Here is a 15,662-nt window from a genome sequence, read left to right on the forward strand (position 1 = left end):
AATAAACATATAAATAAGTCCCATCAAAAGTAAATGATCACCAGAAGGATATAAACAAGGAAATTCTCAATTTAGATTAAATCTTGCATATTAACCTAGAATGCTAATTACCCTCAGTTGAGAAAATTAAGAAAATTAATTCCTCAAAGGTCAAAATTTGCTTGAACGACACCAAGCGCTTTTAGCATTTCTAAAAGCACTTCTAAACAAGGCCGAAATAATAGAAGTTCCTAAAGGACACAATTCAATCGGAAATCATACCTCAAATAAATATATCGGCTTGTATCAGCATATGAATAACTCCCCAATCAAGCTTTCTTATGTAATTTAACTTCTTTTTTAATAAAGATGGTTTCCTATATGTTATATTGCCTAATAAAATTGAAAACCTGAAAAATATATAAGCAAATGACTTAGCAGACCTGGGTCAACGTTTGAACAGATTCTTGTACATGGTTCCAAGGAGTTTCTTTCAAAGGCTGCACATCGACCTGTTTGGAAGTCTTGTCGTAGTGGACTTAATTTTGTTAACCTGCATTGTTGAGATGTAAGAAGCAAACCGTAAAGCAAAAAACTGCACATATTTGTTTTAACGTATTTTAAATTACATACTAAAAGTGTAAAACTATTCATAAAACTAGACATAATCCAACTGTAAACCTTTAAACTACATGAGTTGAAATCAAGTTCGTAAAACCACCACAACTCATGTCATAGGCCATATGACACTAAGATTCCAACTCGTGGAGCTAACTCAAATTACATCAAGCTGAAAAGTTTGGAACCAACCTGGCGAGGCTGTGAAACAAGTGTGCTATGATTGTTGACAGTTGACACACATTACCTTTACTTGAGGTAGAAGAAATAGCTTTATAAGCTCTTCTGGTTAGTAGTGGCAATCCTCAGGAAGTTTTGTATTACGGGGTGCTCCACTTGCAGGGAGCAGTAAGGATTTTGGATTTTTGGGGGGAGCAAAAATATCTGAGAACTCTGCTTCCAAGGATTTTGTGAAATCAAGATCCTGCTGTGCTTTGGTCTTCTTTTGTTTAACTGTTACTAGCATTTCTAAAAGCACTTCTAAACAAGGCCGAAATAATAGAAGTTCCTAAAGGACACAATTCAATCGGAAATCATACCTCAAATAAATATATCGGCTTGTATCAGCATATGAATAACTCCCCAATCAAGCTTTCTTATGTAATTTAACTTCTTTTTTAATAAAGATGGTTTCCTATATGTTATATTGCCTAATAAAATAGAAAACCTGAAAAATATATAAGCAAATGACTTAGCAGACCTGGGTCAACGTTTGAACAGATTCTTGTACATGGTTCCAAAGAGTTTCTTTCAAAGGCTGCACATCGACCTGTTTGGGGTCGTAGTGGACTTAATTTTGTTAACCTGCATTGTTGAGATGTAAGAAGCAAACCGTATAACAACAACAATAACAACAAAGTTTTTTCCCACTAAGTGGGGTCGGCTATATGAATCCTAGAACGCCATTACGCTCGGTTTTGTGTCATGTCCTCCGTTAGATCCAAGTACTCTAAGTCTTTTCTTAGAGTCTCTTTCAAAGTTTTCCTAGGTCTTCCTTTACCCCTTCGGCCCTGAACCTCTGTCCTCTTGAAGGGAAATCTATGAGATTAATATGGGATTTCATAATGACTAGCATGCATATACAATACAAAATTTATATACATAAGCAACGGAAGCATGTTATCGAATAATATCAAAGCTATAGTCATGCAAATCCCCTTCAAGGTTCATAGGTTTATATATAATGCATCAAAACATTTAAGTAATGAACAAAGTGTAGGTTTAGTCTTATACCTCTTGATCTAGACTTGAGACCAAGGATGGACCACCTCCAAGCCCTTTGTTCCTTGAAGTCCTTGAGCCTAGCCTCCCTCCTTGCCTCCTCCACTTTGTTAGTATGAGTGCTCCTAGGTTCTCTCCAAGTTTCCAAAATAGAAAACCTCTAAAGATCCACACCCACTAGTGTAGTGAGATGGATGGAGGAATAACCAAAAGAGTGAAAAAGGATTAGCTAAATCACCCTTAAGGTGGCCGGCCATTTTTGTAGTTTTAGAGAGATATTTCTTTTGCCTCTTTGTTGTTTTAAACACACAAAAAACTCTTCTCAATAAATCTCTATAAAGTTCCTTATATAGACAAAAGAAACCTAGTCAACAACTTGACTAAATATCTCTCCCTCTCCACTTTAAATGGCCGGCCCCTTTGTGTTGGTTTAGGCTTTGGGCTTTTAATTATTTCAAGTCATCCAATGCTTGAATAAAAGCCCAATGGGTTTAGGCCCAATGGGCCCAATTAAACCCGAACGTTTCTTTAAGCCCAAAACGATCTTTTATCGTTTTTATGATTTCTTTAGACTTTCTAAATTAATCACAACACTTAATTAATCCAATTAATTATTTCCATCATCCATTAAGGACTCACCACAAGAGTGTATCGGTGTACAATCAGTTTAGGTTCTAATTAGCAAGGCAGTGAGGTGATTGACATCAATCCAATTGATTATATTTAATTCAATCACTTAGTGAATCAAAACTTCCTTTTAATTCACCTTCTTCTTTGATGACTACATTTAATCATCTAGAAGAACTCACAAGCTATGTGTGACATCTAACCATATATCATAGCTACCCAAGCTAATGTAGAAGTTGTTCGGAGAACCTATTCAGTTGGAATTACAATGTAATTCGATCATTCTCTAAAACAATACTCTCAATCACATTACTAGGGTATGGATATATTATGTCAAACCCCTAATGTGATTATTCCTTCTTATATGATTCAATTGAGTCGTATAGGAACGCTTTCCTTTATTATGCTCGATACTTCGGCCGAAGATTCCTGAATCATATCTTAGAGTATTCTTCCTCTCTTATCGAGGATTAGAGATTCCTTGTTGCGCATTCACTTGCCTTCATGACTAAGTGGCTTAACCCCAATTATGCCGTGGACACCCGCGAATGGGGTGACTTTGACATAATCAAAGATTAAGTACTTAACCACAAGACAACGACGATGCCTCAGGTCAAAGGACTACTTACATTATTCCAACCATTAGAGTTACTTGCTTGACATGTGAGTAGACCTCCATGCAAGTACTCTCGTTCGATTGTGTTCAGTGAACTCATTCCCTTAATGAGCACCTACATACTTGTCTTAGTGTCACCACACGAATGGGATGAGACTTTCCATCTTTCCATTTGAAGCAGACACAGTATGTACCGGTCTAAGCATTGTCAGTATCCCTCCGACAATCCAATGACCAGGAACCTTTTTGGACATTATGATTATGTGAAGAAGGTCTCTGTAGTCTAACATCATTAGATTACTTCTTCAATCGATCCATTGTCCATGGATTCACTATTTAGGACATATATTGTTTATTGAGATAGTCCTAATTAGTATCTTTGCCATTTGATGTATAAGAATCATCTATACATACATTCATTTGTCCTGAAAGGTTTCTTCCAAAGATTGACTTTCAGGGTATATTTCCAACATGTCCCGTAGTCACATCTTCGAACCGGAGCGTCAGTAGGCCTTTTTTGCACATGTCCATACCACCGTAACCGATTTTCTCTCATCTTTCCTTCAATTTCGGCTACTCCTACTTTACCTCGGATATCCGCATTCCCAATCTTATCCTTTCTCATGTGCCCACACATCCCACGAAGCATCCTCATCTCTGCTACACCCATTTTGTGTACGTGTTGATGCTTCACTGCCTAACATTATGTGCCATACAACATCGCTGGCCTTATTGTCGTCCTATAAAATTTTCCCTTGAGCTTCAGTGGCCTACGACGGTCACACAACACGCCGGATGCACTCTTACACTTCATCCATCCAGCTTGTATTCTATGGCTGAGATCTCCATCTAATTCTCCGTTCTCTTGCAAGATAGATCCTAGGTAGCGAAAATGGTCGTTTTTTGTGATCTTCGCTAGATTGCTCCGGTCATTAGTGTGGATAAGTATATAAATGGATAGAGATAGGAAAGCAAACACAAGATGTACGTGGTTCACTCAGATTGGCTACGTCCACGGAATAGAGGAGTTCTCATTAATTGTGAAGGGTTTACACAAGTACATAGGTTCAAGCTCTCCTTTAGTGAGTACAAGTGAATGATTTAGTACAAATGACATTAGGAAATATTGTAGGAGAATGATCTCGTAATCACGAAACTTCTAAGTACCGGAGTGTAGTATCGTCTTGACTTGCCTTATCTGTCTCATAGGTAGATGTGGCATCTTCTCTGGAAGTACTCTTCCTCCATCCAGGGATGGTATCTTTAACTGGTGGAGATGCACAAGGTAATGTATCAATTTCACTTGAAGCTTACTTGTAGTTTCAGGCTTGGTCAAGCGCGATACAAACCATGTAGTAGGAGTCCCCCAAGTCGCCGAGCTAAGGGATCTGCTGAAAGAGGTGACAGACAAGGTAAGCAATCAGAGCTCTAAGCAATCAGTCTCAGACCAGAACTTTGATTTCGAGTTCCGGCTGATTGTTCACATTCTCCCTATCTTGCAGGCAGCATGAAGGATAAAGAGAAGAAAAATGAGAAGAAATGATATGGGATACTTTTGTTTTTGAAGAAGTAACTTTCAACATGCTTATTCTTGAACTGGGCTGGAGGGTTTTCTGGTTTCCTCCAGAGTATAAGGCCGACTGAAGAATTTGAGGGTCAAAACAAGTCCATCAAATCTAGAGTACGTTCGACCCTGCTGATATGAGATACTTTTGCTTTTGACAGAGTAGTGGATGTATCGGCACGTGTGCTGTTACGCTTGTCTCCACATGCTTCCTTGTATCCTTCTCACTTGCCCTATCTGTTCATCAGGCAGATGCGGTATCTTCCCTGGAAGCATAAGATGTTGAAGATGAGTACTCGAGAGCAATGCCAGGTAAGTAATCAGGTAAGGGGTTCCAGGCAGTCAGTTCCTGACTGGAAGCTTGATTCCAAGTGCTGACTGATTGTTCTCTTTCTCCTTGTCTTGCAGGTAAGAACAAGGCCAAAGGAAAAGACAGGGAAAAAGCATGATATGGGATACTTTTACTTTTAACCCTGATGATATGAGATATTCTTGCTCTAGTATAGCTTGTTTGCAGAGGTATTATCGGGGGGAAAGAAAGCTGAATATTTCGAAAGGCTTCGTTGAGAGTGCCCTCTCAGATATGAGGAAGGGTTGAGCATTTTTGTAGGTCTGCCTGTCCGTTGGGGATGGAGGTCGACATATATAGGAGTCTCCCTAACAACAAGTAGTAATGCTATTCCTTAACCCTGCTTGGTCATAGCACGGTAGTGGGAGCTGCTAGCTTCACATGTTTTAACTCTGTCAGAGCATTTTGAAAAAGTGGTCTGTGGTATCTGGAAAGCTGATGTTGCATGTGAAGATTACAGATAAGCTTTATCCAAGGAGATCCGGCTCTTGAAGTTAGGAAAGTGGTGCCTCTTCGGTTTTCAAACAAGCAATCCTGTCGGGGATCTGGCTCTCGAGATTTGGAGAACGATGCCTCTTCGATTTTTGAGAAAGCAATCCTGCTGGGGGTCTGGCTCTCGAGATTCGGAGAGCGGTGTCTCTTCAATTTTTGAGAAAGTAATCATGTTGGGAGTCAGGCTCTCGAGATTCGGAAGGCGATGCCTCTTCGATTTTGGAGCAAGCAATCTTGTTGGGAGTGTTTTCTCGAATGTGAGTAAAGGTTGGGCATGTTTGCTAGTCTACCTTGCCACGAAGCACAGAGGTTGACACACAAAGACTTTCCAATTATCCTGCGGTGGTACTGTTCCTTTACCCTTGTGGGTAATAATATGGTAGCTAGACCTTCAAAATTTATGTGTCTAAACTTTGTTAGTGCTGTTTCTTTGCTATTCTTTTACCCTTCTTGGTTAGAGCGATGTAGTGGGAGCTGCAAGCTTCACGTGTCTCAACTTTGTCAGAGAAATTTGGCAAAGTTATCTGTGGTACCCATGAGCTAATGTTACGTGTGGGAAGTGGGTGATTGAACAGTAAGATTCATGTGCTTTCTACTTCACCAGAAATCTTCTACAGAATGCCCTTAATTTCCGCAAAGCTGAGTGTGCTTGTGACAGGTGCTGACAAGGCTGGAAAAGTAGGTGCATATTCGATTTCTGAGATCGGCCCTCGTGGTCTCTGAGCAGCCCAGCTTTTGAGAAAGCAAGCGCCTCTTCGATTTCTGAGATCGGCCTTCGTGGTCTTTGAGCAGCCCAGCTTTTGAGAAAGCAAACGCCTCTTCGATTTCTAAGATCGACCCTCGTGGTCTCTAAGCAGCCCAGCTTTTGAGAAAGCAAACGCCTCTTCGATTTCTGAGCAGGCGCCTCTTCGATTTCTGAAGCTCCGTCGAGTGCAGATTTTTATAGAGGCTGGCATTAAGTTCCAAAGCACACTTGAATCTCCACCAATAGAAGCTTCATTCTTGCACTTCTAAGATCTTGATTTGTCCGACCTCTTCTCTCTTCAACACCTTTGAAAATGTCTGGCCCCTCCGACAGTCGTTTTGACTTGAACCTTGTTGAAGAGGCAGCCACGCCTTCTCCAGACAACATATGGCGCCCATCCTTCGTCTCCCCTACTGGTCCTCTTACCGTTGGGGATTCCGTGATGAAGAATAATATGACCGCTGCGGTGGTGGCGAGGAACCTTCTCACTCCCAAAGATAACAGACTACTTTCCAAACGGTCTGATGAGTTGGCTGTTAAGGATTATCTGGCTCTCAGTGTTCAGTGTGCAGGTTCTGTGTCTAATATGGCCTAACGCCTATTTGCTCGAACCCGCCAAGTTGAATCATTGGCGGCTGAAGTGATGAGTCTCAAACGGGAGATTAGAGGGCTCAAGCATGAGAATAAACAGTTGCACCGGCTGGCACATGACTATGCTACAAACATGAAGAGGAAGCTTGACCAGATGAAGGAATCTGATGGTCAGGTTTTACTTGATCATCAGAGATTTGTGGGTTTGTTCCAAAGACATTTATTGCCTTCGTCTTCTGGGGCTGTACCACGTAATGAAGCTCCAAATGATCAACCTCTGATGCCTCCTCCTTCTAGGGTTCTGTCCAGTACTGAGGCTCCGAATGATCCCCCTCCGGTGCCTTCTCTTTCTGGGGCTCTACCGACTGCTGAGACTTCTCCTAAGCAACCTTTGTGAAGGCTCCCTCTTGTTTGTTTATTTTGACTCATGTATATGTACATATTTGTAACTTATCGGGGATATCAATAAATAAGCTTTCCTTCATTTCAACGTATTGTGTTAAATACACCAAAGCCTTCTTCGCTAAGTTTTTTGAATTTTCTTTTGTTGAATCTTGTATGTTGAAGCTTTGTGAGTGGAGCATGTAGGTTGAGGTAGTGTTCCCTTAATTTCCCGAGTGAGGAAAACTTCTCGGTTGGAGACTTGGAAAATCCAAGTCACTGAGTGGGATCGACCATATGAATTTTAGAATGCCATTGTGCTCGGTCATGTGTTATGTCCTCCGTTAGATCCAAGTACTCTAAGTCTTTTCTTAGAGTCTCTTCCAAAGTTTTCCTAGGTCTTCCTCTACCCCTTCGGCCTGGAACCTCTGTCCCATAGTCGCATCTTCTAATCGGAGCGTCAGTAGGCCTTCTTTGCACATGTCCAAACCACCGTAACCGATTTTCTCTCATTTTTCCTTCAATTTCGGCTACTCCTACTTTACCCCGGATATCTTCATTCCTAATCTTATCCTTTCTCGTGTGCCCACACATCCAACGAAGCATCCTCATCTCCGCTACACCCATTTTGTGTACGTGTTGATGCTTCACCGCCCAACATTCTGTGCCATACAGCATCGCCGACTTTATTGCCGTCTTATAAAATTTTTCCTTAAGCTTCAGTGGCATACGGTGGTCACACAACACGCCGGCTGCACTCTTCCACTTCATCCATCCAGCTTGTATTCTATGGTTGAGATCTCCATCTAATTCTCCGTTCTTTTGCAAGATAGATCCTAGGTAACGAAAACGGTCGCTCTTTGGTATTTCTTGATCTCCGATCCTCACCCCTAACTCGTTTTGGCCTCCATTTGCACTGAACTTGCACTCCATATATTCTGTCTTTGATCGACTTTGGCGAAGACCTTTAGATTCCAACACTTCTCTTCAAAGGTTAAGCTTTGCATTTACCCCTTCCTGAGTTTCATCTATCAACACTATATCGTCTGCGAAAAGCATACACCAAAGAATATCATCTTGAATATGTCCTGTTAACTCATCCATTACCAACGCAAAAAGGTAAGGACTTAATGATGAGCCTTGATGTAATCCTACAGTTATGGGAAAGCTTTCGGTTTGTCCTTCATGAGTTCTTACGGCAGTCTTTGCTCCTTCATACATATCCTTTATAGCTTGGATATATGCTACTCGTACTCCTTTCTTCTTTAAAATCCTCCAAAGAATGTCTCTTGGGACCCTATCATACGCTTTTTCCAAATCTATAAATACCATGTGTAAATCCTTTTTCCCATCTCTATATCTTTCCATCAATCTTCGTAAGAGATAGATTACCTCCATGGTTGAGCGTCCTGGCATGAACCCGAATTGGTTGTCCGAAACCCGTGTCTCTTGCCTCAATCTATGCTCAATGACTCTCTCCCAGAGCTTCATTGTATGACTCATTAGCTTAATACCCCTATAGTTCATGCAATTTTGTACGTCGCCCTTATTCTTGTAGATAGGCACCAAAGTGCTCGTTCGCCACTCATTTGGCATCTTCTTCGTTTTCAAAATCCTATTGAAAAGGTCAGTGAGCCATGTTATACTTGTCTCTCCCAAAACTTTCCACACTTCGATTGGTATATCGTCTGGGCCTACTGCTTTTCTATGCTTCATCTTCTTCAAAGTTACAACCACTTCTTCCTTCCGGATTCGACGATAAAAAGAGTAGTTTCTACACTCGTCTGAGTTACTCAACTCCCCTAAAGAAGCACTCCTTTCATGTCCTTCATTAAAAAGATTATGAAAATAACCTCTCCATCTGTCTTTAACCGCGTTCTCTGTAGCAAGAACCTTTCCATCCTCATCCTTGATGCACCTCACTTGGTTTAGGTCCCTTGTCTTCTTTTCCCTTACTCTAGCTAGTTTATAGATATCCAACTCTCCTTCTTTGGTATCTAGTCGCTTATACATATTGTCATAAGCCGCTAACTTAGCTTCTCTCACAGCTTTCTTCGCCTCTTGCTTCGCTTTTCTATACCTTTCACCATTTTCATCGGTCCTATCCTTGTATAAGGCTTTACAACATTCCTTCTTAGCCTTCACCTTTGTTTGTACCTCCTCATTCCACCACCAAGATTCCTTTTGGTGTGGGGCAAAACCCTTGGACTCTCCTAATACCTCTTTTGCTACTTTTCGGATACAACTAGCCATGAAATCCCACATTTGGCTAGCTTCCCCCTCTCTATCCCACACACACTGGGTGATTACTTTCTCTTTGAAAATGGCTTGTTTTTCTTCTTTTAGATTCCACCATCTAGTCCTTGGGCACTTCCAAGTCTTGTTCTTTTTTCTCACTTTTTTGATATGTACATCCATCACCAACAAGCGATGTTGATTAGCCACGCTCTCTTCTGGTATAACTTTGCAATCCTTACAAGTTATACGATCCCCTTTCCTTATTAGAAGAAAATCTATTTGTGTTTTTGACGACCCACTCTTGTAGGTGATCACATGTTCTTCTCTCTTCTTAAAGAAAGTGTTGGCTAAGAAGAGATCATATGCCATTGCAAAATCCAAGATAGCTTCCCCATCCTCGTTTCTCTCCCCAAAACCATGGCCACCATGAAAACCTCCATAGTTGCCTGTCTCCCTGCCCACGTGTCCATTTAAATCTCCTCCTATAAATAACTTCTCCGTCTGAGCAATTCCTTGCACCAAGTCTCCAAGGTCTTCCCAAAATTTCTCCTTCGAACTCGTATCCAACCCTACTTGAGGTGCGCACGCACTAATCAAATTGATAAGTTCTTGTCCTATTACAATCTTGATTGCCATGATTCTATCTCCTACCCTCTTGACATCTACAACATCTTGTGTCAAGGTCTTGTCCACGATGATGCCAACACCGTTTCTCGTTCTATTTGTGCCCGAATACCAAAGTTTAAACCCTGAGTTTTCTAGATCCTTTGCCTTACGACCAACCCACTTAGTTTCTTGTAGGCACATAATATTTATCCTTCTCATCACCATAACTTCCGCTACTTCCATAGATTTTCCCGTTAAGGTTCCTATATTCCATGTTCCTAAACGCATTTTGCTCTCTTGAACTCTACCCTTCTGTCCTAGCTTCTTCACCCTCCCCCGTCTAATAGGATCAAAGTACTTCTTTTGTGTGTCCCGTGTAAAGTTGATAGGAGCATATGCTCCCAAACAACTTTGAGTGGAGTCGTTCGAAAAGAAGTTTCTATGGCCCCCTTGCTCATTTAACACTGCATCCGGGTGCCGATGGAGATACAGCGACCCTTGCTCACTTATCACTGTGCTCGGGCCACACAGCGCGCCACTTACGGGTGACGCCCTAGTTTTTGCGCGATTTCGTTCTGGATTCATTTTCATAAGGATTCGACGTAATCATGGAGTGCCGGCTGTCGACTACCTGACGCCCTCCACCTCCTCCTTTATCCGGGCTTGGGACCGGCAATGTAAGATAAACTTACACAGGCGGAGTTAAGAAGCAAACCGTAAAGCATCAAAAAAAAAAAAAAACTGCACATATTTGTTTTAACGGATTTTAAATTACATACTATAAGTGTAAACTATTCATAAAACTAGACATAATCCAACCGTAAACCTTTAAACTACATGAATTGAAATCAAGTTCGTAAAACCACCACAACTCATGTCATAGGCCATAGGACACTAAGATTCCAACTCGTGGAGCTAACTCAAATTACATAAAGCTGAAAAGTTTGGAACCAACCTGGGGAGGCTGCGAAACAAGTGTGCTATGATTGTTGACAGTTGACACACATTACCTTTACTTGAGGTAGAAGAAATAGCTTTATAAGCTCTTCTGGTTAGTAGTGGCAATCCTCAGGAAGTTTTGTATTACAGGGTGCTCCACTTGCAAGGAGCAGTAAGGATTTTGGGAGGAGCAAAAATTACTAAGAACTCTTCTTCCAAGGATTTTGTGAAATCAAGATCCTGCTGTGCTTTGGTCTTCTTTTGTTTAACTGTTACTGGTTGTTCTGCAGGACGATCGTTCTCTGAAATTGAAAAAACAGATTGTGTGATGTGTTACCATACTATTGAACCACAAGAGATACACATACACATATTAATTGATGACATGATCACTGAACCTGACCTTTAATTTTTCGATGCTTCCAATGATCAAGACCTACCCATGCATTTTGTTTTGAAGTAAATCCAAGACTTAAGAACAAAAACCCATAAACTTTCTCAAGTCTCTCATCCATATCAAGCTCATGGTAAGCACCCGGTTCATTATTCTACAAAAGTTGAAAATTATCAAGGAATGAATTCATTCTTCAATTATTCATAAAACTAAAATGAAAAACCGATGGAACAAATATTTAGGATTCAAACTTAATATGAATAGTATGTTCGAAAAACCTCATGATAACTAGGGAAATTTGAACTTTCACAGTTAAGGTCCTCCTCCACGACGCTTGTTTGGTCATCATGATCATAATCCCAGTTCCCGCAATTATCAGATACATCACAATCAAAATCAGCTTCATTGCTATAGGCAGCATCAACTTGCTCTGCTGATTCTTGATCACATGTATATATATATCTGGTGGGCTTCTGTTATCTTCATCAAATCGATCAACTAACTCCTGAGATTGGTGAAATTTCATCTTTGATTTCGCATGTTCAATGCCATCTGTTCTACATATTCTATAAAATATCAAGAAAAAGTTAATCTTAGTAAGCCACATCATTCTCATTTGGAAAAAAAAATGGGAAGATGAGATTTCAAAGAACTCAATACAATACCGAAAACACAACTCACCACCAGCAAAAGAAAGATCAATGGTATCTGATTTATCAAGTTGATTATCAGATGCTATGCGCTACCCTGGTACTTCCTAAGAGTCAAAGAGCACTCTGCATCCACCACATACTCCAAGATTATTCATTAAAAGACCCTTGGCCCCACCTTCATCAAATTGTGTAGACGTCTGATGATAGAGGGGATCAACTGCAAATGCAACTGAAAATACAAACAAAATTGTATCACAAACTTGGCCTCGCATCTCACAATATAAAACTAGTAATTGTTTGGATCAAAACTTGACTTTGGGCTTAAGAAAGGAGCTGGCCCAAAAGGAGGCTTGAAGGAATAGTTGACCAAGGCCCGGCCGAAACCCAGAAAAGCAGAAAAGGCCTCTTCTCACTTGGTGCAGCTCATGAAGACCATTTGCTTACCTACCCAAGGGCCAAGTGGTATAGACTGACCAGCTACACAGCCCATAAAGTACTTTATGGTGGCATTACATGTAAAAAAGCTGATGAGTCATCACCCTCAAACCGCATTCGGGCAAGGCTGCTGCTACAGGAGGCCAAGCCGAGTTGTCTATATAAGAAGAAAGAGAAACCAGGAATAAGGACACTCAACCAAACAAACAAATGCAAGCACAAACTCTACTCAAAGCCAGATTTGCCTTCAAAACGAAGCTGTAGTCAGCCCAAGCCTTCATCCCTCTCGGGATAAGCCTTCATCCCTCGCGGGATAACCCTTCATTCTAACCTTTGTAATAGCTCTGCTACCCTGTTCAACCTTGCTGTAGTATCGATTCATCTTTTGTAAACTCTCTATCCTTCTCTCTCTTTCTAAGCTTTCAGACCCTTGACAAAACTACAAAGATAGGAACCTGCAAGACAAGCAGCCTTACCTGATAAGGTTTAACCTTGCCTGACCTTCTTTGTTTTTGTCTTTTCATTCATTAGCCTAGCAATATGTTGTATACTTCCAGTTATATGCAAGTTATTTCCAGCAATATGACTATTAAAAGGCTTTCTCAGTACTTGGATCTGATTTGAATATGTCTTCAGTGTTCAAACCAGATCCAAGTCCTAAGCCCTCGGGCATGCAAATCTGATCAGTTAAAAGTCCTTGGCCTCAAGGCATAAAAAAGAACTTTATATGGACTTAACCCATCCACGACAGTCCTTGATAAACGAGAAGTCCGAAGTTACTTGGGGCGCAAGTAATCGACCTACCTCTTAGTTTTATTTCTATTATATTATGATTATCATGGAACGCTTAAGCATGGAATGGATTTTGATAGGAAGCCTCAAGGCCTATACCTAAGGCCCCACGAAGGCACCTATTTGGATTCATTCCGTTCTGCGGTCTAGAACGTTTGAGTATAAGAACGAACTCTAATAGGAAGTCTCAAGGCCTACACCTAAGGCCCCACAAAGGCACCTATTTGGGTTCATTCTACCTCTCGGACTTGGGTAATCAGAAGTATAATAGTTATAAGACTCATGCAATCACGAGAACAAATATGATGTGTTCGAGCACGGTTTAGTTTGATAGGAAGCCTCAAGGCCTATACCTAAGGCCCCACAAAGGCACATGTTATATCTAACACGGTTTCTCGGGTATATACATATTTACAACTAAAACTCGACATCCATTTTACATCTTCCATGCTGAAGATGGCAGTGGCACGCCTGAGCACCTAAAAAGTTAATCTTGATTGTGAGCCTCAAGGCCTACACCTAAGGCCCCGCAAAGGCACCTTTCAAAGTTAACTCTGTCCTTCTCTTTCAGCCTTGCCCGACGAGCCTTGCCCGACGAGTCTTGCCCGATAAAGACTTGCCCGACGAGACTTGCCCGACAAAGCCCGACAGTGAAGCAGAAGCCCGACAGCAGCCCTCAACCGGCGCCAACCTCCCGGGAAGCTGTGTGCTCATCGGCCAGGAAACATCCCCGATGAAAATTCCTGACGTGAACATAGTTTTGGCACGCCCAGTGGGACCATATACTTCTTGATCTTGCATGTGCAAAAAGAAAAGCCATAAACTTGGCAAAAAGAATCCGAAGGAAGGTCTTCTACAAATGGCAGATCAATCAGAAAATCCTTCTTCCCCATCAGGACAAGTGGTCCTAGAAAGTCCAACCGCATCTGAGAGATCACAAGGAAAGGGAACTAGTGAAGAACTACAAGCTACTATGATCCAAGTACTAAAAAGCATGGAAATAATCTCCTTGGAAACCAAGGGAGAAGTGAGTAGACTATGTACACTAACAAGGAATCTACAGAGAAAACTTGATTTTGGAGTTCTCTCCAAAAGGGGCTCAGGGAAGTGGAATGAGCCAAGTTATCATGAGAAATGAACCAATCATTCCCTTATTCCCACTATTAGAAGAAGAAAAAGATAGGGGAAAGAAGAAGGTAGTTGATCACTCATATATTTCATGCATTTATACCATCCATTTCTAAAGTCTTTGTGACGTTTTTGTGTTAAAATTGTGGCATTTTACCTTACCTTGTGTTAATGTACAGTTAATTTTGTTTTAGGATCAATTTCAAGCAAAATGGAGAAAAGGAAATAGAAAAAATGATAGCTGAAAAGTGGAGTGGGAAACACGGCAAGGAGGGCAGTGCACTGAGACAGAAAGAAAAGCAAAACAGAAAATAAAGACGAGTGGAGAGAGCAGGAATGGTGAAAAGAAAAATAAAAGAATAAGTGGGAGGACACAGATTGAGTGGAAAACAAAAGAAAGAATAAAAGAAAAAGCAGTGGAGGGAGGACTGAAAAGAAAATAATAGAAAAATGCCACAATTGGGACGGAAAGAGGGAGACTGACAGGGGACTGACAGAGAAGAATAAAAGAAAGAGGGGAGCAGAGCGACAGAGGCGGAGGGCAGAGAGAGTGGAGAGACCGAAGAAGTCAGGAGCAGAAAATAAAAGAAAAGAATAAAAAAAGAAGGAGGGCGCGACGGACAGCGGAGGGCAGAGAGAGTGGAGAGACCGAAGAAGTCAGGAGCAGAAAATAAAAGAAAAGAATAAAAAAAAGGAGACACAGAGTAGAGGTGAGAGAGACACGGACGCAGCAGAGGGAAGCAGGCGCAGAGCAGAGGAACCAAAAACGGGTGTTTTCTTTCTTGTTATTTTTTATGGATAATTTCTTATGTATGAACATAATTATGTGTAACTAATTTATTATGCTAGAGCGAGGCCATGAGCCGCAACATGAATACGTAGATTTATTTTTCAATTGTTTAAGTGTTGTTACATGCTTGCTTTGATATTTTCAATCACTGAATTAAACTATCCATGTACCTTGATGATTGATCACCATTAGGATGCTTAGAAAAGTTATCGGATGCAATTTTGAACGAATGTCACGTTAAAATTGGTTGTGCTTCTTGTGATTGAGGATTGTACTCTCCTAAGGTAAATATCATGCTCTTAGGGATTATATGGTTTAACAAAAGGATTTTCACCAAGATTAATGAATCACTCATGTTTATATTTAATCCAAATGTCATGGATAAGTTGCATGTAGTGGTATGCGTTTTAGCTTGAATGTCACAAGTAAAACATACACAAGGAAAATCCAACCTTCAAAGCATGTGTGTTTTCAATTATTTAAGCAATTGGAATAGCTACGTAG

At 40.9% G+C, this 15,662-nt stretch overlaps 2 protein-coding genes across 2 annotated transcripts in view; one reads left to right on the forward strand and one right to left on the reverse strand.

Annotated features, from left to right (window-relative positions):
* LOC126612325 (uncharacterized) overlaps window positions 1–7,473 on the forward strand; it is a 48,476-nt gene extending 41,003 nt beyond the window's left edge. Inside the window, exon 3 of the mRNA XM_050280718.1 lies at window positions 6,978–7,473. Coding sequence (XP_050136675.1) covers window positions 6,978–7,199 — 222 coding nt within the window. The 3' untranslated portion in view covers window positions 7,200–7,473. The remainder of the gene's footprint in view (window positions 1–6,977) is intronic.
* LOC126612324 (condensin complex subunit 2-like) overlaps window positions 152–15,662 on the reverse strand; it is a 42,098-nt gene continuing 26,587 nt past the window's right edge. The window contains exons 7-11 of the mRNA XM_050280717.1: window positions 12,042–12,242; window positions 11,639–11,926; window positions 11,038–11,514; window positions 423–532; window positions 152–230 (exon numbers count right to left, since the gene is read on the reverse strand). Coding sequence (XP_050136674.1) covers window positions 12,168–12,242 — 75 coding nt within the window. The 3' untranslated portion in view covers window positions 152–230; window positions 423–532; window positions 11,038–11,514; window positions 11,639–11,926; window positions 12,042–12,167. The remainder of the gene's footprint in view (window positions 231–422; window positions 533–11,037; window positions 11,515–11,638; window positions 11,927–12,041; window positions 12,243–15,662) is intronic.

The sequence above is a fragment of the Malus sylvestris genome, chromosome 17 (genome assembly GCF_916048215.2).
Source record: "Malus sylvestris chromosome 17, drMalSylv7.2, whole genome shotgun sequence".
NCBI lineage: Eukaryota > Viridiplantae > Streptophyta > Magnoliopsida > Rosales > Rosaceae > Malus > Malus sylvestris.